Genomic DNA, 25,996 nt, shown 5'->3' on the forward strand with positions numbered 1-25,996 from the left:
TATTGTGATGTAGGCAAATGCAATTATAACATGTGAATAGAAAATTTTCACAGATAACAACAAGATAGATTCTTAAAGGATCTTACTTTCTTGTTTATTCACCCATGGGACGTGGATGTTGCTGGCTGGACCAGCATTTATTGTCATCCCTAATTATTCTTGAGAAGGTGGTGGTGTGCTGCCTTCTCAAACTGCTTTCGACCATATCATACAGGTAAGCCCTCGACACAGATAGGGAATCAGTTCCAGAATTTTTACCCACTGGAACTGAAGGAACAGCGATGTGTTTCCAAGTTATGATGGTGAGTAACCTAGAGGGAAATTTGCAGGTAGTGGTGTTCCCATGTATCTGCTGTCCTCTTCCTTCTGGATGGTATTGGTCATGGAGTTTGGTGAATTACTGCATTAGATAGTAAACACTGCTGCTCCTGAGTGGTGGTGGTAAAGGGAGTGAATGTTAGTGTATGTGGTATGAATTAAGCTGGTTGTCTTGTTCTGATTTGTGTGGAGCTTCTTGAATGTTGTTGGAGTTGCACTCATCGAGGCAAGTATTCTGTCATACTCCTGACTTGTAGATAGTGAACAGGCATTTAGAAGTCAGGAAGTGAATTACTTGCTGCAGGAATCTTCAACTCAGAACTGCTGTTTTAGAAGCAGTATTTATATATGATTCAGAGATGCCGGTGTTGGACTGGGGTGTACAAAGTTAAAAATCACACACCAGGTTATAGTCCAACAGGTTTAATTGGAAGCACACTAGCTTTCGGAGCGACGCTCAGGTCATAGACAGAGAACACAGGGGGCTAACACCTTCAAAAGATTGTCTAGCTATCACCATTGTTAACAGCTAACCCGAGAATGCAACTTTAAAAAAAAGGGTTTTGTGATTTACACATGAAAGAAGTGAAACTATCACTGTATTCTAACAGATGAAAGGCTTAACAGACAATCAATTCTTCAATGTATAATTTCAGTTACGTCACACTGCAAATTTTTGCTATAAATTCTGTGTTACGATCGAGCCCTCCACAATCACCTGATGAAGGAGCGTCACTCCGAAAGCTAGTGTGCTTCCAATTAAACCTGTTGGACTATAACCTGGTGTTGTGTGATTTTTAACAAAAGTATTTATATAGTTAGTCTAATTCAGCTTCTGGTCAATGATAACCCTAAGAAGATATTTTGGGTCAGGATAGCTATTGGCTAAGACGAAATAAAAATTATGCTGCTGTTATTTGAGTAATACCACATGATGCTTTGTGTTCACCTGAAAAGGCAAGTGGGACATCAGTTTAGCATTTACAGTGCCTATCCCAACAGTACAGAAGTTGTACTAGTCAGTACAAGATTAAATTGTCAGTTTTGGTTATGTGGTCAAATTAGACTTAGATACATGACAGTTCGAAGGATGATAATTAAAATAGATCACACATTTCACTTACAGCAGCATAGGAATTTTTATTAGGCTGTGACCTGATAGCTTGTGCCATGCTCCTGTAACATGACTTCAAGTCCCACCGTGACAACTTCCAAATTAATCTGGAGTAAAAATTACTAGCATTCGTAATGGTGGAAATAAAGCTTTGGGAAAAATCGTGACAAACCTATCTGGTTCACTACTTTTTCTCTTAAGGATGCAAATCTGTTATCCTTACCTGGTAAAGCCTTTATGTCGGTGTTGATCCACAGCAGTGCTGTTGACTCTGAAAAGCTATCTCAACTAGCCTGGAAAAGCTACACAGTTGTCTCCAGGTTAATTAGAGATGGCCAATAAATTAAGCCTTGCTCATAAGGCTACATCCTATGACGTAATAAAATTTAATAGCTGAGCCAAGACTTTTACTTCAGTTCAGTGTATTGAATTCTTAACCCTTCCTTCCAAGCCCTGAACCTCAGAATATTTCAATGTTCCAGTATGATAACTTCATAAATTGTGACTAACCTGTTCTGGTGTAATAGTAAAAGGTGATGTCCTTTTTCATGTTCTGATGGACCCATTTTTTCTTGGCTCTGGTTGTCCTAAGATGATGATGTCAGTTTGTACGAAGGGGCATAACTACAAATTGAGGGGTGATAGATTTAAGACAGATGTCAGAGGCAGGTTCTTTATGCAGAGAGTGGTAAGGGCGTGGAATGCCCTGCCTGCCAATGTAGTTAACTCAGCCACACTAGGGAGATTTAAACAATCCTTGGATAAGCACATGGATGATGATGGGATAGTTAGGGGGATGTGCTTAGATTAGTTCACAGGTCAGTGCAACATCGAGGGCCAAAGGGCCTTTTCTGTGTTGTATTGTTCAATGTTTTAGGTTCTTATGCCTTCATTTAATACCCCTCGGTCATCAAAAAATGAAGTTTGAAGATTGTAATCTTGCCGTACTACTGATTTTCTTTTGTTTTAGAACTGTTGTAAATTGAATGCATGCAAGTAACAGAACTTAACTGCTCATGGCTCCTGTGTATTTTCTTCTTTCTCTGAATTTGTTTGAAGCACTGTGCATTCTCCAGCTGTTGACCATGAGTTAATATTTGCCAGTAGTTGAGATGAGATGACACATGAGCAGATGAAAAGGTCTGTTACTGGGACCATGGTTGAAAGTAGCAGCAGATTCTGCAGGGCAAGATGACAATTCTGAACTTTTTGCATTTTCAATGAATGATAGATAATTCTGAAGGCAGACTACCTTTAAACTTATATCCATGACAGATTTCCTGTTTGTGGTGTTACCACTGTCATCTGATTCTGAAATAAATGCACCCCCAAGGCTGACACCCATCACCAAGTCATCCACTATTTACTAATGAACAGCGCACTGGCTGTAGCTGGCCAGCTCAAAGTCAATCCTCAACTGAGGAGATTGTAATTTTCAGTCTCCTGGTTACATGGCTCCTATGTACGATCTATATGCTGTCCCATGACCTTGTCAGTTCCCACATTTATGCCAATTAACTGTCTAACCATCATTGTTACTTTTAGGGCTAATGCATTATTAGCCATCCATTTTCAGGGTTGAACAATGCTTTGAAAATTTTTCTATCATGCAAGCGAACTATCCTTTTTGCGGTTTTCAACCTTCTTGTTCTAACTTCATGGAACCTGTTTGGTTGCCTTTCAGTTTGTTCTAATAATGGTCAGTAGTAACAAGCAGTCTTATTAAGAGCTCAAGGTAACCGTATGCATCTGGGGAAGTACAAGAATTCATGTTAGGTTTTCTCTATCTAGATGGATGCTCCAGTTAATAAGGGCTTTATGTTTAAGAAACTGTAGTTGGGAAAACTAAGTTAGGAAAATGAAGTTTCATGGCTGTACAAATTGATGAATAATAGCAATATTATTGAGCCATATCAAAACATACATGCAAGTATTTCGTTAATACAAAGAGCCCACCAGCCAACTCGTCTAATACTTGGGTTTTAAGATAGACAACAAACTGAAACTGGGGACAGGATAGCTTGTGGATCTTTGGCTCTCTAGTTCTGTTCAAGATCTTCATTGGGGCATTGCTGTCCATTTGCCATGTAAGAGTTTATTGACATAAGCTTGCTAGCCTATGTAAATGTTTTGGTGCATTAATTGATCAGCAGAAGTTAAGGTGGCACAGTGGCTCAGTCGTTAGCACTGCTGTCTCACAGCACCAGGGTCCCAGGTTCAATTCCAGCCTCAGACGACTGACTGTGTGGAGTTTGCACATTTTCCCTGTGTCTAAATGGGTTCCTCCGGGTGCTCCGGTTTCCTCCTACAGTCCAAAGATGTGCAGGTTAGGTGAATTGGCCATGCTAAATTGCCCATAGTGCTAGGTGCATTAGTCAGAGGGAAATGGGTCTGAGTGGGTTACTCTTCAGAAGGTTGGTGTAGACTGGTTGGCCGAAGGGCCTGTTTCCACACTGTAGGGAATCTAATCTAATCTAATCATGTTTCACTTAAAATATTTTAAGTGCTTTTTTGGATTATTAGGTTCACATACACTCTGAAATGACAGTTTTTAGTCGCAATTTACAAAAAATACAAATTTAAAGGTGAAAACATGGCAAACTTGAAGCAGTTAGAGAAGTTGATGTTTTGAATAAAATGTCTTGGCACATCTAAGAATACATTCGCCACATTTTGATAGAGGGTTACTATCTTTAATTTTTAACTTCTCTTGACTTTTTTTTGCAGCCATAATTAGGTTTTGAATTATAGTTTAATTGTTTTCCATTGTTGATTTTAAAAAAAAGTTATCCTTCAAATGAGCTCAGTGCCCTCAAGAAGCTCTCTGAAATTAATGTGGGTGCTATTATTGCTTGGATGAACACTTGGAGAATGAAGAGCAGGTGAGATGGGGAGGGGTTGCTCACAACAAGCAATAGCCAATAAATGGGGTGTACAATGCTGGAGTGGCTTTCTTGTAACCATCTCAAATGCACTTCCTCATGCAAGTTATGCTAAAACATTTCTGAATTCTGAAGCAAAGCCCACTCCCTATTTTCTTTGTCAGTGCCTGTGAAAGTCACCCTCTGATAGCTAAATCCTTTGTCACTTGACCAGCTAAATCAGTAGTCATTATACTGAGTTACTCTTGGCGATGGCCATTGAAGTCGCTGAAGCCAGCGTACATTTTGTGACCTTGCTTCAAAAGTGATGTTCAGCATTAAAGAGTACTGGTTCATCAGCTGAGGGAGGGTGGTCAATATGTAACCATCAGGAGGTTACCTTGCCTAAATTGACATTATGCCATGAGACATTGTGAAGTCTGCAAATCACGTGGAGGACTCCCAGGGTCACTCCATCCTCGATGTATGCTACTGAGCCACTGTGATGTTGTTGGAAAGCAGTGATGGGATTGGACAGAGGCAGTGTAGACTTTTCTAAAAACAGAAGGAAAATTATGCTTGACAAATCTATTGGAATGTTTTGAATTTGTAGTTGATGAGGGAGAACTGGAGGATGTGGTTGACTTGGATTTTCAGAAGGCATTTGATAAGATCCTACTTAAGTGATCAGCATATAAGATCAAAACACTTGGGAATTGGGGCATGTGTACAAACATGGATAGTGAACTGGCTGGCAAACAGGAAACAAAGACTAGGAATAAACAAATCATGAAGTCATACAGCATGGAAACAGACTCTTCGATTCAATCAGACATTCCGAACGTATTCCCAAACTAAATCGGTCCCGCCTGCCTGCTCCTGGCCCATATCCCTCCAAATCTTTCCTATTCATATACTTACCTAAGTGTCTTTTAAATGTTGTAAGTGAGCCAGTGACCTGTGAGTACTACAGAGATCAGTGCTTGGATCCTATTCACAATATAAGTTCATGATTTATGATGATAATGAGGGAAATAAATGTAAGATCTACAAATTTGCAGATAGCACAATTTGTAAACTATGAAGAGGTTGCGGAGATGCTTCACTATGATTTGGGCAAGTTGAGTGGGCAGATGAATGACAGATGAAGTCTATTGCGGGCAAGTAAGATTGTCCAGTTTGGTAGCAAAAAGAGGAAGGTGGATTATTATCTGAATGACAATACATTGCGGAAAGGGGGAGGTGCATTGAACTTGTGTGTCCCTGTACACCAATGGCTGAAGCATGCCGGCATAACAAGTGGTGAAGGAAGTATGTTGGCCTTCATAGTGAGAGGATTCAAGTACAGAAGCAGGGATATCTTGCTGCAGTTGTATAGGCCTTGATGAGGTCACACCTTGGTGTGCAATTTGGTCTCCTTTTCTGAGGAAGGATGCTCTTGCAATAGAGGGAGTGCAAAGATGGTTTACTAAACTAACTCCTGGGATAGCAAGACTGAAGAACAGCTGAATCAGTTAGGATTATATTCACTGGAGTTTAGAAGGTTGAGGGGTAATCTCATAATAGCTTACAAAATTCTAGCAGGACTAGACAAGATAAATGCAGGACGAATGTTCCCAATGATCGGATAATCCAGAACCGGGTCACAGTCTAAGGAACAAAAGCAGAAATTGCTGGAAAAGCTCAGCAAGTCTGGCAGCGTCAATGTTTGGATCCACTGACCCTTGCTCAGAACCCTCAGACCTCACAGTCTAAGGATATAGGGTAGGCTATTTAGACTGAGATAACCCAAAGAGTGAAATTCTTGACCACTGAAGGTGGTTGATGGCAAAAATTGAATGTTTCCAAGAAGGAATTAGATTATAATTCTTTAGGCTAAAATGATCAAAGTTTATGGAGCAAAAACATAGTACGGAATGGGAAGATCAGCCATGATCTTGTTGAATGATAGAGAGGGCTCACCAGGCTGAAGGAACTATTCCTGTTCTTATTTTCTATGTTTTTATGTTGAATGGTGGAGTAGATGTGATGATAGTTCATAAGATATAGGAGCAGAATTAGGCCATTCAGCCCATTGAGTTTGCTCTGCCATTTGATAATGGCTGATATGTTCCTCACCCCCATTTTCCTGCAATCTCCTCATAACCCTTCAACCCATTAACAATTAAAAATCTGTCTAACTCCTTAAATTTACTCACTGTCCCAGCATCAACTGCACTTTAGGATAGCGAATTCCACAGATTCACAATTCTTTGGGAGAAGTTGTTTCTCCTCGCCTCTGTTTTAAATTTGCTACCCCTTATTCTAAGACTATGACTTCTGATCCCAGAATGCCCCACAAGAGGAAGTATCTGCTCCATATCTATTTTATCCACACCTTTCGTCATCTTGAATACCTCAGTTTCATCTCCCCTCATTCTTTTAAATTCCAGCGAGTATAGGCCTAAGCTGGTCAATCTCTGTTCATACAACAAACCTCTCATCTCTGGGATCAATCTAGTGAACCTCCTCTGAACTGTCCCCAATGCTGTTACATCTTTCCTTCACACAATACTTCAAATGCAGTCTCACCAATTTCTTGTATAGTTGCAATAACTCCTACTTATTCTATTCCTTTAACTATAAAAGCCAACATCCCTGTTCCTTTCTTTATTATCTGCTATACCTGCATGCTAGTTTTCTATGGCTCAAGAACAAGGATACCCAAATTTCTCTGCACTGGAGCACCCTGAAGTCTCTTCCCCATTGAGATAATAGATCGCCTTCCCATTTGTTCAACCAAAATGCATGCCCACACACTAATGATCCCTATGGTCTACTCCTGCTTCTTATTTCCTATTTTGTATATGATGATCTGTCTTGCCAGTAGGATTTTGGCTGAAAAGTATGATTCTGTAAGGATGAATGCCTCATTGTTAAATTGAGCAACTGCCTTCCCAATTTTGGTACAAGTCCCTGGATATACATGAGCAAGACCTTGAAAGGTTCACTGAGCTGGCTGTGCCTTTGTTCAAATCCAAAGTCGAGGTTGCTGAATGATGCTTGTACATTGTCTGCTTGCATAGCTTATAGTTTGACATTTCCTGTGATGTAATACTGAAAAAAGCTTTTTTTCTTAGTTTAATCTAAATAAATAACTTGAAAAGTTGGACACTTGACTTTGAAGCTTAAAAAATGGACAATATATAAATGAAATGTAATAACATGAAACATTAACTGGAATTATGCGTAATGTTGATATTGTTTAATGTATACCTGAAAAAGTTGACAGTGTTAAAAGTCTTGAAGTTCAGTTAGATCTTTAGACTAGAGTAATAGCATTATGTCATAGAGAGCTGTGGTTAGCAAGTTCCTATGCATCACTTCCTTGTTTGGAACTTGGGTGTCAAACTTGGATATGCAAATTTTTGAAGTTGTTATTTCTTTCATCCTGTGCGATTGAATGCATTTACTATTAAAACAATAATTGGAAGAAATGGTTGCAATAGAACTTTATGTCTACCACAGGAAGTGATGCAAAGGAATTTCCTAGGCACGTCTGCGAAGAAGCAAGGCACAATGGCATCGCCCTGTTATCCAAATATCCAAGTGAGCTGCACGCAATTACTGACAACACCTTTGTTCAACTAGATACAAAATCTAACTATAATGGTGAGTAACTCTTCAGCGTATCCAGAATTAGATGTAGGGAGGAATTGTCCTTCAGTGCTGTTTCTGTGTTCTTGATTTGATTTTTGTTTCTTTATGGTTTGTTTGCATATGCTTGTACGCTTGCTGTTTGCTATATAAATTGTGTTGTCCTCATTTTGTAGTAGATTCTGTGTAACACCAGCACAAGCATCAGTCTTTGAGTCCATTCGCTGTCATCACGTTCTCAAGAGTTCAAAGTGCTTCATCTCCAAAAAGCATGCTATGTCTTGATGTTGTGTAATAGTAATGTGAAACTAAACCCGAGACAACACTTGTCATTATTTTAATCAACTTGTTTGGACATGCTGTGAGACACCTCCCAGGACTTGAGCCTGGACCTTCTGGCTCAGAGGTAGGGACCACACCATTGTATCATAACACCTATTAGTTAAACACGCATATGCTGCGTCAAAATGAAAGCAGTTAACAATAATATAATTATTAAGAATAATTGGGACTTTATTATACCTGATTAAAGTTTATCAATTATTAACTGGTTGAGAGAGTGCATTATTGTAGCACTGTTAAGTGATATATACAATATTATGATTCTAGTACTTAAGTACTGCAACAGGCATTTTTCAACCGTGGGAAGGAGGCAGAAGATGAGAAATTACAGGGTGATTAGCCTGGCTGGTTAACTCCTTTATCTAACTTGCTCATCAGCTCCTCAAAGAATTATAACAGATTTTTCAGGCATGACATCCCCTTGACAAAGCTGTGCTGAGTCAGTCCTATTTTACCATGCATTTCTAAGTACTCTGCAATCTCAGCCTTAATGATGAACTCTTAAAATCTTACCAATGACCAAGGTCAGGCTAACTGTCCTATAGTTTTTTGTCTTCTGTCTCCTTATCTTCTTGAACACGGGTGCTACATCAGCCATTTTCTCGTCCTCTGGATCATCCCTAACTCTAATGATTCCTGAAAAATCACTACCTCCACTATCTCCTCCAGAACTGTGAGGTATAGTCCATCCGATCCAGGTGATATATCCACATTCAGATCTTTCAGCTTGCCCAATCCTCCCTCTTTGGTGATGCCCATGACACTTACCTCTGCCCTCTGACTCTCTGGAGGTTCTAGAATGCTGCTGGTATCTTCCACTGTGAAAACTGATGCAAATTACCTATTCAGTTCCTCTGCCATTTCTTTGTTCCCATTGCTATTTCCCCAACTTCATTTGGATCCAATGTCCACTCTTTTAGATATCTTAAAAATAACTCTTGGAATCTTCTTTTATATTATTAGCTAGCTTACCTTGTATTTCATCATCTCCTCCCTTATTGTGTTTTTAAGTACCCTCTGCTGGTTTTTAAAGGCTTCTGAATCATCTGGCTTCCCACTAATTTTCAAAACATTGTCTACTTTTTAACTTTTATGCTGTCCCTGACTTCCCTTACCAGCCAGAAACCAAAGCTGCCACTTTGAAACTTCACAGCAGCAGTGGTGAAATGAAATCTGGATTGAAGACTGTTCTCAATAATGGTGACCATGAAACTGTTGTCACTTCTGGTTCCTGAATGTCCTTTGGGGGAATTACTTGGTGCAGCTTTTGTGTATGGCTTCTGATCCACAGCACTGTGGTTGACTTTTAATTACTCTTCGAAATGTTCATCTTCCCTGTGATGGCAGTGCCTTATGAAAGGATTAAAAAGAAACTTAATTTTAATGGATTCAGATTCTAGCTCAGACAGCCGAATGATTAGAGGTTTGTGCTTATTCGATTCCTTTGACTATAGTGAGAAAGTCAACATAGTTGGGCCTGTGAACTAGGAAGGGTAGCAATCAGAAATAAAAAGAGAAAATGCAGAGTTAACATTTCAAAGTCAATATGATTCCCTATGCTTTCACATGGGAGCAGAAATCAGTTGAGTTCCTTCTGTAATACGTGTTTGTAATCTTTGTGTAAGGATATGTTTGGCTCAGTTCAGGTGCTATTGGGTTCACTAACCTGTCCGCATTCATTCATTATTGTGGTTGAAACATGAAAGCCATTTGTGACAATATTCTGACAGTAGCAGTTTTGGGAAAAGATGAAAGATCACTCGAATTTTCTTAACACTGACAGTCTGAAGTTGGCAAAACACAGGATAATTTCTGTGATAGCCATCTCTATAATGATTACAGATTTGTCACAGAATGGAGCTGCAAAGAATGGAGCTCGGGATAAATGAATAATAGACTGTTCTGTTGTCAAACATGTGATTGGAGAGTTTCCATGGACAACTTTCAGACCAAACTGTTGGTCAAGTGATGATTTACTTATGTAAGTAACACTGTGGTGGTCTAGCCCATCAATTAGCAGAGAATAAGATGCTAGACTGCCTTTCAGATAGATCTAAAATATCATATGACACTATTTGAAAAAGAGGGGAAGGTTTTCTGGTGTCCTGGCCTATATTTACTTCTCAGGGAGCCCAAAGCAGAGGATTATCTAGAGATATGCCTGATGAATGTTTATAATTCCTGATGAAGGGCTTCTGCCCGAAATGTCGATTTTCCTGCACCTCGAATGCTCCCTGACGTGCTGCGCTTTTCCAGCACCACTCTGAACTAGACCTTGCTGTGTGCTGATTTGTCTACATGGCAACAGTTATCACACCAGAAAAATGCGTCAGTGGTTCTGAGGAGTTTTGTGATGCTCTAAGGGTGTGACAGGTGTTACAGAAACGGCAAGTTCTTTTCCTTTGAGTGGCAGATGCTCTGCCATTTCATGGTTCATTTTTATAAATTGAAGCATCTATCCAGCACTAGTTTAGTGTGTTTTGTAAGTTGGTGGCATCTGGAGATGATGAATAACCATTGGTGTATTTATTTTAGCTTGAGGGCTATGCTCATGTCTCTTGGTACATCAGTTAGAGACTGAACAGTACTTTATTGGATATGTGGAATTTTGTATGGATTTTCCTGCCAGTAACGTAATAGTGGTATCAAAGCTCAGTTGTCAGCAATACCATTCCACTTTCTCTGGCTCTTCAATTGGAAGCATCAAATGTTACATTAATGCTTGGAAATATTATTTCTACATTTGAGCAGCCTTTAAATGTTCCTGCATGTGAAACAACAACATTAGATGATTTGTCAGGTAGAATTTTCATCCTATGATAGGAGTCTTATGTCGGTGACAATCTTAATCACTTTGCTGTTGTCGGGCATATGGTTTGAGGCAAGTGAGGTGGGTTATGTTCAAGCATCAGTGAACTGGAAGTGACACAGTTATTTCTACTTAGTGTAACATGGGAATCAGAGGCCAGCACCACCAATTGTGACAATTATAACATTGTGACTTCTTCATGTGTGCATGGTATATGATCTCCTCAGAACTTATCAAGGCAGCTATACATCCCTGTTTTATCATTCAGTGAAAGAAACTGGCCAAGTCTTTTTAAGCTCTTGGCTTCTTTAGTTACTACTTACCTTAAAGTTAATTATTGTACCCCATGAGACATTCAGTGCGGTTACTTAATATTATCTCATTTATGAAACCAACATCTGTTTGTTTTCAATATATCATATATATCATATATATGTTTTTTAGAAAATTCTCTCTAACACAACTTTTGTATAGCATTTTGCACATTCTTTGCATTTTGGAAGAAGCAACAAGATAAGTGTGTACTGAATGAATGGTAAGACACTAGGAAGCTCAGGAACAGAGGGATTTTGAGCTGCTCGTTAATAACGCAATAGAGTAGTCAAGAAGGCATGCTGGTTGCTTGCCTTTATCAGTTGTGGCTTAGATTATGAGAGCAGGGAAACTTTGATGGAGCTGAACATAACTTTGGTTAGGCCACAGCTGGAGTACTGAATGCCATTCTTGTCACCTCTTTTATAGAAAGGAGGATTGTACTGGAGGAGATGCAGAGGATATTCACAAGGATTTTGCCTGGGGTGGAGTGTTTTAACTATGAAAAGACCTGGATAGGCTTTTTCAAGTAAAGAAGGCTGAGGCAGCACCTGATTGAGGTGTGTGATGATGCTGCTCCTTTAACAAGGTTTTGCTTTCCTTGGATTTTTTTTCAGAGAGGTTGTAAAAGAGACAGACTCTGAAAAGTCTGGGTTGAAAGATTTCAGGATCAATTTGATTATAGCTGACAGAAACTGCTTCAGGCAAGAGGCCTTCAAGTTAAAAAAAAACACTTTTACAATGAAAGGGGAGTGGCCAGTTCTCCCAGCTCAGCTTTTCTCTGGTTTGGTTTGGTTTTTAGCAGTAGAGTTGTCAAAAGCTGTTGGACCCAAAGATCAGCAGGTCCAGGCTGATTCTCCTTTCTCTCTGGCTTTTCTCATGTAAGACCTTGTTTGATTTTATCTTTTGTGCCAAGGAGTGTTTATGGGGATTGTTGCAATTATTGGGAAAAGCATCGGTAAGTTGGAATGATCTGTTGGGTTTATGGGTAGGTTAAGTTATTCGGTGTTTTGTTCTCCTTTGTGTTTCATTTGATAATTTTGTAAATAAATTCTGTTTTGTTTAAAACTAAGTCGTTTGACCAGCTGGATCCTTCTTGGAATACCTGTGTTACACTTAAAACAACTGGCAAAGTTAGGGTCTGGACCACTTTCTTGAAATGTTTTGAGGGGGTTTGGCCTGGTCCATAACAAGTGCACAGATGGATAGGAAGCGGCTGTTCCCTTGAGTTGAAGGGTCAACAGGGAGGGGGCATAATTTTAAGTTGAAAGGCAGGACAGTTAGAGGGAATTTGAGGAAGGATCTTTCACCCAGAGGGTAATGGGAATATGGAATACACTACTTGGGAGGGTAGCTGAGGTGAGAAGTCTCACAACTTTTTAAAAACTATGCTGGTGAGCACTTGAAATGTCAAAACATTTGGGACAATTGGCCGTGTGCTGGGAAGTGGGATTGTTGTAAAAAGGTTGGTTATAGACTCAATGGACTTTTGTGCTATCTGACTGTCTAACCCTTTGCATAATATTTTGCTCTTGAAATTAGGCCCAACTCAGCTGTGCAAAATTTTAACGCATGGACAGCAGAAGTTATGCATTGTTAAATTGAAGGCTGGTGAAAGGTATTGAAGAATGTGATTGTCGTTATGCCAAAATAAGCTGGTTTTAAGTCGTCACTCTTAATATTTAGACACATTGCCATGAAATGACATTCCAACTTCATTCTGCTTGTAATTCACATCATATGTGAATTGAATGGCTCATGAACTTTGCTCGTTCTTTTACCATCCATCCATCAAATTATTTGCTATTCAAGTCTTTTGCTTCTTTGCTTGTTTGTGTTCTTTCATTTTTAGAAAATTACTTTCCAGAAGATGTATTTTAATTCCTGGATCTTAAAAATAGACAATAGTCGAGGGCACAATACCAAAGCTTGATGACAAGAGATGGCCAATAATGAACAGAATTGTGCAATATTGCACAGCAGCAAAGTCACGAAGGGCGCTTTCATTGTTGATGTAGTTGATTGCAAAGAGCATATAGGTTGAAAGTACTGATGACCAGAATCGTTTCAGAGCTGAAGGATGAGTGGGGCTGGAAAGGCTATGATTGCTTATCTTGGATCAAAGGAAATAGAGGGGAAACTTGATATATCTATACAACAGTGTGGCAAGCTCAGATTAGGTAAACTTGAGGAAATACTTCCCATTGGATGATGTTCAAGGATGAGAGGACACAGAATTACGATTTTGAGAAAGAGCTCTAGCGGACTGTGAGGAATAACAAGTATTGATGGCCGGGAACCTGCTGCCCGTGAGGGTGGTGAAAATGGAAACAATCAATGATTTCAAAAGGAACATGGATGGGCATTTGAAGGAAATAAACTTCCTACAGGGATTGTATGGGATTGCTCACTGGGGCATCAACAAGGGTTTGATGGCTGACTGCTTCTTGTGTTGTAAATGGCAATTTGTAACTCTGTGACGAAATCTTACTTTGGTAAGATGTTTAAGGTTTTGAGAGATGTAGGAAAGTGTTGATGTGCACATAAACCAACAATTAAACACTTACAGGTCACTTGTAAGTAGAGATTCCATGAAAAAGAATGTTAATTTTTTACCTTGAGACACAAACTATTAAAGTAAGGAGGTGATCTTGAATTTGTATAAAATCTTTGGTTGCAGTTGGCTGCACATAATTTTGACAGCTCATTATGGAAAGGGTATAAAAGGAACTGAAAACATATGAGTTTGCTGCTACCAGAGACTGATGGCTTATGGTTCTGATGAAAACTCTGGGATGTAAAGCTATTTTCAGTGGAACTGAGAAAGTTAAGGGCATTGCATTGGAGAGACAATGGAGGATTATGACAAGAAAATAGTGATGAGGCTCATTTCGATCACTCAGTTAATGCCTGCACTCATTTGACAAAATAGCTAGAGTTAAATTTTAAAGATCTTCACAGAATTGATCAGGAATTCTTTGTTACAAAGTTGCTGTTGAAACAGTGCATACATCATTTTAGAAAAGAATTGGATAATTGTTAAGATATTTTATATCAGTTATAAGTGGAGTGAAGAGTGATCCGTTAGCGTTATCAATATATCTGCTGAAAGCTTTCGCCTTAATATGCCATTTGGCAAGTTTGGAAGGGGCAAGGATCATTTTGCTGTTGGCTTTTCCAAGATTCTCACAGTGTGTAGCATTTGTTTGCATTTCCAACTTGTTTACTAACAAAGCAAAGTTTTGTTTTCTTGCTCTCAGAATTATGAAATGACAAATTTTAATGAAATATTAGTTAGACTGTGATAAGAATACTCTGGGCAGTTTTGGATGGCCTTTTATAGGATAGACATTGAAGTTATCCATGTTAGATTGACAATTAAGGGAACAATGAATATGTGATTGAGGCAAAGATCATTGCATTTTTTGAAGTCAAATTGACAAATATTTGAAGCAAGTGATGATGTAGTGCAAGGACGAGGATTGTTGTAGGTCATAGAGTCAACAGGACTGGCCCGATGGGCTGAATGCCTATTTTATCTAATTCTGTCAGAAATATCTTGGTTATATTGGTCAACAGTTAACTAAAAAGGAAATTGCAATGTGGTCTTGAAGCTCTTTCCACTTTTAAGAACTGAGGTGGTTCTCGATCATTTCTTACAAATTTTTGAACAATTTTTAACCCATAGGATTAATAGCTTAGTGATTTATTTTATGACATACTATTCTGAAGCAAGGTTATGAAATAGATTATAGAGAATTAAAACAGAATGCTGAAGAAAGATTTTTCCATTCAATCACTTCATCTTTCTGAGGCCCCTTTCAAAATTTGCAAAAATGTTTATTTTGCATTTTGCTCCTATCTTGGCTCTAAATCTTTATCTCTTTAACCACTGAAACATAAATTACAGTTCTTTTTCTTTTTTAATGTTCATGGCAAGTCTCTATATTACATACATGTATAAAATTAGCAGCTGAAGACAGAAGTATTTAGTTATTTGTTTGTATTAGCTTCTGTGGTTGATACCTGTCATGTTAAGAAAATATAGCCACACGTTCAGATTAACAAGGGGTCATTTTACAAGTTGCTTGAACCATAAGCACATTGATACATCTTATTCTTCTGGTTAAAATTCCATATTTTAAAAATTATTTTATTTCTTGGCTTAGCAATTAATGATGCATTTTAACCATAACAAGGGAGATTCTATATGGTAATTATCACAGTTTACCATTCCTGGGTACACTATATATAGGATAATAAGGAAGTTTAAGTATGTTGTAAGATGATACCACGTTGGAGGATTGAGGTGGCAATTTTAACCATAAGCATGAAGATTTTTATTTAACGTCCTGAGTAGTGTTTTTGCTTTCCAATTCATATGTTCTAAGTATTTGTGTACCGTGGCATGCCAGCTTTTAAGTTTGATTTTTTTTGGCCCCTCTAAAACAAACCAATTACATGAAGTCTTTCTCATTAAGTCATGGGAATAGGACATTGCCGACAAAGTCCATAATTTATTGCCATTCTGAATTCCCCTTGAGAAATTGGTGGTGAGCTGCCTTCTTGATCTCCTTGAGATTACATGGTATATGTTCCACCACAGTGCTGTTAGTGAGGCAGAGCTGTAATTTTGCAGGAGATATTTGGGTAGAAGTGCACAGATTGTTGGAGGTGATAAGACAGGTTGAGATGGTGGTTTCAAAGGTATATAAGATTCTGGGAATAATAAATAAGAGTCTTGGAGTGGCAAATCAAGGAAGTTTAGCAAAACTGTTATGGGAAATTAGTTCTGCTTCAAGTGGAGTACTGTATTAAATTTTGGGTACCACATTTTCAAACATTTGTGAAGGGTTTAGAGAAGATGCAACACTGAAAGACTTCGTTTCATGCATCGATTAGAGTGTGAGGGCTGTTTGCTTTGGAGAAGAGAAAAGTAATAGCATATTTGAAAGCAGTTGTCAATATCATGCAGGGCTTAGGTAGTGGAGGTAAGGAGAAACAGCCCACTGACAGAAGAATTTATAATCAGAGGACACCAATGTGAATTGATTGGCAAAAGAAGCAATGATTGTGTTAGGAAAAGTGCTTTTACACTGAATGGTTAGGATGTGTAATGCCTCCACCACCTGATCGTGTGGTGGAGGCATTTTCATTTATGGCTTTTCAAAAACATTGGATATGAATCTGAAGAATAAAACATAGGGCTATAGGGGTAGTGTGGATGTGTGGGATTATCAGAGATCCATCACGGCCATATTGGGCTGAGTGGCCACCTCCTGTGCTTTAAATGTTCTGTGTGAATAATCTCAGCCCTCAAGATAGATCTTTCATTGCATTATTGCACCAAACAAATGAACCATCACTCAAAGCCCAATGTGTCTGCCTGATTCCAGGTAACAGATCCTAGTACCTACCAAAGTGATTACTTAGTTGATAAAATCATAGAATCCCGACAGTGTGGAAGCAGGCCATGCAGCCCATTGGGTCCGCACTGACTCTCAGAAGAGCATCCCACCTAGACCTATCTCCCCCACCCTACCCCTGTAACCCTGCATTTCCAATGGCTAATCCATGTAGCCTGCACATCCTTGGTCAGTATGGGGCAATCTACCATGGCCAGTCCACCTAACCTGCACATCTTTGGACTGTGGGAGGAAACTGGAGCACCCGGAGGAAACCTGACACTGGGAGAATGTGCAAACTCCATGTAGATAGTCGCCTAAGGCTGGAATTGAACCTGGGTTCCTGGTGCTGTGAGGCAGTAGTGCTAACCACTGAGCCATCATGGTGAATTCTGAAATTCTAACACGTGTCTCACCCATGGAGGACAGCCACTAATTAGTAACCACAGAATATTTAAGTATGAATTTGTGCCTGCATTTGGTAGACTGTAGGTGCCTGGCACAACCTGATGAGGAGCAGAACTCATCATGGAATATCTTCACCATTTTCCTGATCATAGTGATACATTGACATTTGTTTCCTGGTTGGATTAAGCCCTTGCTTTGAATTGATGACCTGTTTATTCAAAGGAAAGAACAAGTTTTGCATAGTGCCGTTCATGTCCCCAGACCATTCTAATGTGCTTCTCAGTCACTAAGTTATTGTTTAGACACAGGAATGACTCTAACATTTTTTGGTGAAGTGAGTTGTGTTGAAATTTTTGGAGGGATTCTCACCAGGAGCCCATCTGACATTTCTCGCCCTATCTTAGCAAACCCACCTCATTGTCTACCTACTCCATCCCCATGGTGTTTCTCACATCTGATTCTATATTCTGTTTTCACACTAAATTGTCCATAGTGTTAGGTGAATTAGTCATGGGTAAATGTAGGGGAATGGCTCTGGGTGGGTTACTCTTCGGAGTGTCAGTGTGGACTTATTGTGCGGAAGGGCCTGTTTCCACACTGTAGGGATTCTAATCTAATTGGAATTCTCATCTCCAGCTCAACTTGCACCATCCCCACAACAACTGATACCTGTGTGTCACATTCTAAGGATATGGTGTAGGAGAAAGTGAGGACTCCAGATGCTGGAGATCAGAGTCATGCTGGAAAAGCACAGCAGGTCAGGCAACATCTGAGGAGCAGCAGAGTCGATATTTCTGGCATAAGCCCTCCATCAGGAAGGGTGCAGGCCATTCAGGATTGAGATAAGGATAAATAAGGGATGGCTGGAAAATGGCAAGTGTTCAGAAATGAGATAACGAGAATCCAGAGAAAGTATCTTCCTGTTAGGGTGAATGGAAAGGCTGGTAGGTACAGGGAATGCTGGATGATTAAAGAAATTGAGGGTTTGGTTAAGAAAAAGAAGGAAGCATATGTCAGGTGTAGACAGGATAGATCAAGTGAATCCTTAGATGAGTAAAGGAAGTAGGAGTATATGTAAGAGGGAAGTCAGGAGGGCAAAAAGGGGACATGAGATAGCTTTGGCAAATAGAATTAAGGAGAATTCAAAGAGTTATTACAAATACATTAAGGACAAAAGGGTAACTAGAGAGAGAATAGTGCCCCTCAAAGATCAGCAAGGCGGCCTTTGTGTGGAGCCGCAGAAAATGGGGGAGATGCTGAATGAGTATTTTGCATCAGTATTTACTGTGGAAAAGGATATGGAAGATATAGACAGTAGGGAAATAGATGGTGACATCTTGCAAAATGTCCAGATTACAGAGGTGTAAGTGCTGGATGCCTTGAAACAGTTAAAGGTGGATAAATTGCCAGGACCTGATCAGGTGTACCTGAGAACTCCGTGGGAAGCTAGAGCAGTGATTGCTGGGCTGAGATTGCTGAGATATTTGCATCACCAGTAGTCACAGGTGAGGTGCTGGAAGACTGGAGGTTGGCTAACGTGGTGCCACTGTTTAAGAAGGGTGGTATGGACAAAGAATGGAACCATAGACCAGTGAGCCTGACGTCAGTGGTGGGCAAGTTGTTGGAGGGAATCCTGAGGGACAGGATGTACATGTATTTGGAAAGGCAAGGACTGATCCGGGATAGTCAACATCACTTTATGCATGGGAAATCATGTCTCACAAACTTGATTGAGTTTGTTGAGGAAGTAACAAAGAGGATTGATGAGGGCAGAGCGGTAGATGTGATCTATATGGGCTTCAGAAAGGCGTTCAACAAGGTTCCCCATGGGAGACTGATTAGCAAGAATAGATCTCAAGGAATATAGGGAGAACTAGCCATGTGGATTCAGAACTGACTGAAAGGTAGTAGACAGAGGGTGGTGGTGGAGGGTTGTTTTTCAGACTGGAGGCCTGTGACCAGTCGAGTGCCACAAGGATCGATGCTGGGTCCTCTAGTTTTTGTCATTTACATAAATGATTTGGATGCGAGCATAAGAGGTACAGTTAGTAAGTTTGCAGATGACACCAAAATTGGAGGTGTAGTGGACAGCAAAGAGGGTTACCTCAGATTACAACAGGATCTTGACCAGATGGGTCAATGGGCTGAGAAGTGGCAGATGGCGTTTAATTCAGATAAATGCGAGATGCTGCATTTTGGGAAAGCAAATCTTAGCAGGACTTATACACTTAATGGTAAGGTCCTAGGGAGTGTTGCTGAACAAAGAGACCTTGGAGTGCATGTTCATAGCTCCATGAAAGTGGAGTTGCAGGTAGATAGGATATTGAAGAAGGTGTTTGGTATGCTTTCCTCTATTGGTCAGAATATTGAGTACAGGAGTTGGGAGGTCATGTTGTGGCTGTACAGGACATTGGTTAGGCCATTGTTGCAATTCTGTGTGCAATTCTGGTCTCCTTAATGGAAAGATGTTGTGAAACTTGAAATGGTTCAGAAAAGATTTATAAAGATGTTGCCAGGGTTGGAGGATTTGAGCTATAGGGAGAGGTTGAACAGGCTATTTTCCCTGGAGCGTTGGTGGCTGAGCGGTGATCTCATAGAGGTTTACAAAGTTATGAGGCGCATGGATAGGATAAATTGACAAAGTCTTTTCACTTGAGTTGGGGTCCAGAACTAGAGGGCATAGGTTTAGGGTGAGAGGGAAAAGACATAAAAGAGACCGAAGGGGCAGCCTTTCCACGCACAGTATGGTACATGTATAGAACGAGCTGCCAGAGGATGTGGTGGAGGCTGGTACAATTGCAACATTTAAGAGGCATTTGGATGGGTATATGATTAGGAAGGGTTTGGAGGGATATGGGCTGGGTGCTGGCAGGTGGGACTAGATTGAGTTGGGATATCTGGTCGGCATGGACGGGTTGGACTGAAAGGTCTGTTTCCATGCTCTACATCTCTATGACTCTATGACTAAATATCTTCACCCAGGGAGTGATAAACCTGTGAAATTCTCTGCTCCAGAAAGTGGTTATGGCCAAAGCATGGAATGCTTTCAATTCTGAGTTAGTTGTGGTTCTTGGGATTAAAGGGATCCAAAGGTATGGAGCAAAACTGGGAACAGAGTACTGAACTGGATGGTCAGTCATGATCATATTGAACAGCAAAACAAACTTGAAAGGCTGAATGGCCTATTCCTGTTTGTATTTTCTATGTTTTTATGTAAAGCATGAAAAATGTAGTGAGTTGCTTTAGACATTGAAATGGGTCTTGTTGGATTTCTTGTCTGATCCTACCACATTGCTCAGACCTCTATGAGATTCACTGTTGTACTGCAACCAAAACTGTCATCCACCTTGCAACAAGTGGAATATAAATTGCTATTGTTTGTTTTGAGATTGTTGGTTGAGAGGCAACTGCAGAAAATCTGTAATAGCCAGCAGTCAAAGCGGCCTCTGTGCAGTGAAAACAGGTGGTGTTTGAGGTTAGTAACTTCTCACCAGAGGCAAGACTGGGAGAAATTCTCTGTTGTTGATTTATGTGAGGAAATCTTTTTCTCTCCATTTGAAGTCCAAATTGGATCTTGGTTTAACTTCTCTTTTCCTTATCTGTTCTTTTCCATCATAAGTAGACATGAAAGATCCCATTATGCTGTGCAAAATAAACCTCATGCGGGAACACACTTATTACTCATGTACTCCTAATTGCTCCCATGGCTGTGGTTTACTCTGGCGTCAATTACACGAAATAATCATCTTTTTTTATTCCCAAAACTCACCATCATCATGAGTGATGTATGGTACTGGGCAGGCTTGTTGTTGTGGGCGAATTGAATGTTTGCCACAGCCCTTTGGCAGGAAAGCTGTTCTACCTGCTCTGCCTTTGTAACACTGTATATATATGCACTTGTCAATTTGCGCTGCGATTCGTTCCTCAAACTCGTGATACTCCAGGATAAGCAAAAGCTTTTACTTCACTTTTCAGCTCAGGATAAATGACAAGCCATTTGCTGCCAGTGAAGATGGTTGATGCCAGGAGAAACTGATTTGATTTTTAATGGCTTTGAACATGGTTTTCTGTGAGCAATAAAATAAACATGCTGCCCAACATGACATTGTTTGTCAGCCAGTATTTCATGTGCAGTTTTATTCCCCCTTTTGGTGAGGTGGTATGCATTCAGTTAGCTCCAGGCTGAAAATAAAGGAACAAACAGCCTGATATTCCAGGAGTAAAGTGTGAGGGGGGTGAATCATGGGCTTGGTGGTAGGGTTTTGTTCACTGAGGTTGGAAGAATTTCAATTTGATCAAAATAGCTCATGTCTTCGCTTCATATGACTTGGGGCACCCTGTTCCATCAGCGACAGTTCACAAAGGCCTCTTTCTAAAAATAAACGCCTGTGGTGGTTGTAAAGCAGGAAATGCTGAATTCTTCCTTTCATTGAGCCCAAATATTTGACCCAGTATGCCACAGATAAAAATTATATAAGAAGTGGTCAATTACTAACTATTGTCTGGACTACCCTTTTTTTTTGCAGTATTTCTAAAATATTAGTGGCATCCATTAAAGTGTCTAATCTACTGCAAGAGCTCGTATTTCATCTTTGACTGTTAGGTTCACGTATACGTTGATACTTTGTGCGAGACCTTAAATCTTAAGCATTTTTGTGGCCATTTTGCAAAGCAGTTTTAGAAATGTCTACAAATCGCTGCCAATATGCAGGAATAAAAACTATCAAGTTGCATAAAAATACCCTTGTGATATTCACAAAGCATTTTTTTATTCTTCTTTTACACAGTGTGGGTGACTGTGGTGATCCCAGCAGATAGCAACATTGCACAAGTCAGATCCCAGAATAAGGCCTTGCTTGATAGACCGTAGGTTTATGTTTTGTTTCATGTAGTGGTCAGTCACTGAACAGTATTCGCAAGAGGTTGTCAATGTATTTTTAACAAAAGAACATAAATATTTATTTCACACACCAGAAAAGCATCAACTATGTTAATGTCCAAGCCCTGAATAGCGGAAAGAAAGATTCAACTGTTTTACCCTTAAGACATTCAAACCTCAGTGATAACCACCTGTCTCCCTGTTCAATTTCCTTATTTCATCTGGCACACCTGTTATTGGTTTTGTTTTTGGCAAAACATTTGTGCAATCATTTGATGCTATTTCCTTTATTTAATGTTTCTCTATGAGACCATTAAACAAGGTTGCTAACTCAGCTCACTTATACCTCAGATGTGTTCCTTAAGTTCATGGGGATGCCTTCTTTGACACCTAAAAAGCCTTCTCTTCTGGAACTTCTTTTATTGACTAAAAAGTGGAAGCGCAGTTAATATTGCAGGACATTGGAGAGATGGACAAACATGTTAAATGTATGTGAATTCAAATGTGTTGACATTTTATTTAAACTGTGTGTTGTGCTTTGAAAAGAGAGGGACACATAGCATTTTGCCTTTTTCATCTTGCTTGCTATTAGGCAACCCTTTGGTTGTGGGAAATTATTATGCAGGATACTTGTGATGTGCCATTCTGCTATGTCATTATGACTATGACATACAGCTGCTGTGGTGCACTCATTTTATAACTAATTCCTTCAGTTTGTATGCAGTTGAATATGGAGTTTAAGGGGGGAAAAAAAGCATATGTTAAAGTGAGCGTAGAATGTAATAACCACATAAATCTAACTTGATTGAGTATTGAGAATAATGACTGATGTGATCAAGAATGGTTTTCCTTCAAAGATTGTATCTTCACCTGGATTTGTTTCTATAGCAACCATTGATTTTCATTCTATTAAAGGCAATAGCAATAGATCTTACTTTAACAGCAGGTGACATTAATAATGGGGTGCTTCCATTTTCAATGAGTTATTTGAAAATAGCAGGCATTGACTCCATGGGGCTAATAATGTTCTTGGGCTGAATGATGTTCAGAGTAAATTTTTTTTTAAATTGGCCCCTTCTAGAATATACACACATGTGAACTGTGTACTCCTATCCAAATTCCATCTTTAGTTATTGAAATACCATCATAGAATGAGAGAACAACTAGCCTGACACTTACTGATCTGTAAAAACATTGTTCTGTAGATATAAGAAAATAGGGAATAAACCCCAAATTATTAATGCCTGAATATTTCCAACGGAGGGCACAGAAAAGTTTCAAAGATGCGCAAATATTTCCATGAAGCATTATAGCATTGATGGAAATGACTGGAGGGACATAACAAAAGAAATAGGAGGAGGCCAGTCAGCCCCTTGAAAATGTTCTGACATTCAACAAGATTGTGGCTGATCAGACTTAACTAAGATTTCCTGTCTGAATTTTCTTTACTCTGATAATATTTGAAACCCTTGTCAGTCAAAAACCTGTTTATCTCAATCTCAATTCAAGGACCGAGCTTTCATTACTTTCTCTGAAATCCAAGAATCCAACCATTGAGAGAGAGATTTCCTTATAACACATAAACCTTGTTGACAGTCACTGAAAATAAGACAGTAGCATATGCATCAAGCTGCAGCATGGTGGTTCAGTGGTTAGCACTGCTACCTCACAGTGCCACGGACTCTGGTTCGAGTCCAGCATGGGTGACTTCTGTTGGTATTTGCACATTTTCCCTGTATCTGCATGGGTTTCCTTCAGGTTCTCCGGTTTCTTCCTACAGTCCAAAAATGTGCAGGTTAGGTCATAGAGTCATAGAGATGTACAACATGGAAACAGACCCTTCGGTCCAACCCGTCCATGCCGACCAGATATCCCAACCCAATCTAGTCCCACTTGCCAGCACTCGGTCCATATCCCTCCAAACCCTTCCTATTCACATACCCATCCAAATGCCTCTTAAATGTCGCAATTGTACCAGCCTCCACCACTTCCTCTGGCAGCTCATTCCATACATGTAGCACCCTCTCTGTGAAAATGTTGCCTGTAAGGTCTCTTTTATATCTTTCCCCACTCACCTAAACCTATGCCGTCTAGTTCTGGACTCCCCAACCCCAGGGAAAAGATTTTGTCTATTATCCTCTCCATGCCCTTCATGATTTTATAAACCTCTATAAGGTCAGCCTCAGACACTCCAGGGAAAACAGCCCCAGCCTGTTCAGCCTCTCCCTATAACTGAAATCCTCCAACCCTGGCAAAATCCTTGTAAATCTTTTCTGAACCATTTCAAGTTTCACATCTTTCTGATAGGAAGGAGACCAGAATTGCATGCAATATTCCAACAGTGGTCTAACCAATGTCCAGTACAGTCACAACATGACCTCCCAACTCCTGTACTCAATGCTCTGCGCAATCAAGGAAAGCATACCAACCGCCATCTTCACTATCCTATCTACCTGCAACTCCACTTTCAAGGAGCTATGAACCTGCACTCCAAGGTCTCTTTGTTCAGCAACATTCCCTAGGACTTTCCCATTAAGTGTATAAGTCCTGCTAAGATTTGCTTTCCCAAAATGCAGCACCTCGCATTTATCTGGATTAAACTCTATCTGCCACTCCTCAGCCCATTGGCCCATCTGGTCAAGATTCCGTTGTAATCTGAGGTAATCTTCTTCACTGTCCACTCCACCTCCAATTTTGGTGTCATCTGCAAACTTACTAGCTATACCTCTTGTGTTCACATCCAAATAATTGATATGAGTGATGAACAGAAGTGGACCCAGCACTGATCCTTGTGGCACTGTACTGGTCACAGGCCTCCAGTCTGAAAAACAACCCTCCACCACCACCCTCTGTCTTCTACCTTTGAGCCAGTTCTGTATCCAAATAGCTAGTTCTCCCTGTATTCCGTGAGATCTAACCTTGCTAACCAGTCTCCCATGGGGAACCTTGTCAAATGCCTTACTGAAGTCCATATAGATCACAACTACCTCTGCCCTCATCAATCCACTTTGTTACTTCTTCAAAAAACTCAATCAATTTTGTGAGACATGATTTCCCACGCACAAAGCCCTATTGACTATCGCTAATCAGAACTTGCCTTTCTAAATACATGTACATCTTGTCCCTCAGGATTCCCTCCAATAACTTGCCCACTACCGATGTCAGGCTCACTGGTCTATAGTTCCCTGGCATTTCCTTACCACATTTCTTAAACAGTGGCACCATGTTAGCCAACCTCGTCTTCTGGCACCTCACCTGTGACTATCGATGATACAAATGTTTAAGAAAGAGGCCCAGCAATCACTTCCCGAGCCTCCCACAGAGTTCTAGGGTACACCTGATCAGGTCCTGGGGATTTATCCGCTTTTAACCGTTTCAAGATATCCAGCACTTCCTCCTCTGTAATCTGGATATTTTGCAAGATATCACCATCTATTTCCCTACAGTCTATATTTTCCATGTTGTTTTCCACAGTAAATACTGATGCAAAGTACTTGTTTAGTATCTCCCCCATTTTCTGCGGCTCCACATAAAGGCCGCCTTGCTGATCTTTGTGGGGGCCCTATTGTCTCTCTAGTTACCCTTTTGCCCTTAATATATTTGTAAAACCTCTTTGGATTCTCCTTAATTCTATTTGCCAAAGCTATCTCATGTCCTCTTTATTGCCCTCCTAATTTCCCTCTTAAGTATACTCCTACTGCCTTTATACTCTTCTAAGGATTCACTCGATCTATCCTGTCTATGCCTGACATTTGCTTCCTTCTTTTTCTTAACCAAACCCTTAATTTCTTTAGTCATCCAGCATTCCCTGTACTTATTAGCCTTTCCTTTCACCCTAACAGAATATACTTTCTCCGGACTCTCGTTATCTTATTTCTGAAGGCTTCCGTTTTCCAGGAGTCTGTTTACCCG

The 25,996-nt window shown here is 40.0% G+C and overlaps 1 protein-coding gene across 5 annotated transcripts in view; it reads left to right on the forward strand.

The window, feature by feature from the left end:
* Positions 1 to 25,996, forward strand: part of LOC122550323 (disco-interacting protein 2 homolog C) — a 615,797-nt gene that overhangs the window by 155,333 nt on the left and 434,468 nt on the right. For 4 of the 5 annotated variants that reach the window (XM_087987546.1, XM_087987548.1, XM_087987547.1 and 1 more), the window contains exon 2: positions 7,801 to 7,944. The exons of the other annotated variant lie outside the window; for it this stretch is intronic. In XM_087987546.1, the coding sequence (XP_087843672.1) occupies positions 7,801 to 7,944 (144 nt within the window). The remainder of the gene's footprint in view (positions 1 to 7,800; positions 7,945 to 25,996) is intronic. 5 annotated transcript variants of the gene reach the window in all.

This window comes from Chiloscyllium plagiosum, unplaced genomic scaffold (assembly GCF_037043375.1).
Source record: "Chiloscyllium plagiosum isolate Xiang-an unplaced genomic scaffold, Cpla_swu_hap1 HiC_scaffold_5, whole genome shotgun sequence".
NCBI classification, from domain to species: Eukaryota; Metazoa; Chordata; class Chondrichthyes; order Orectolobiformes; family Hemiscylliidae; genus Chiloscyllium; species Chiloscyllium plagiosum.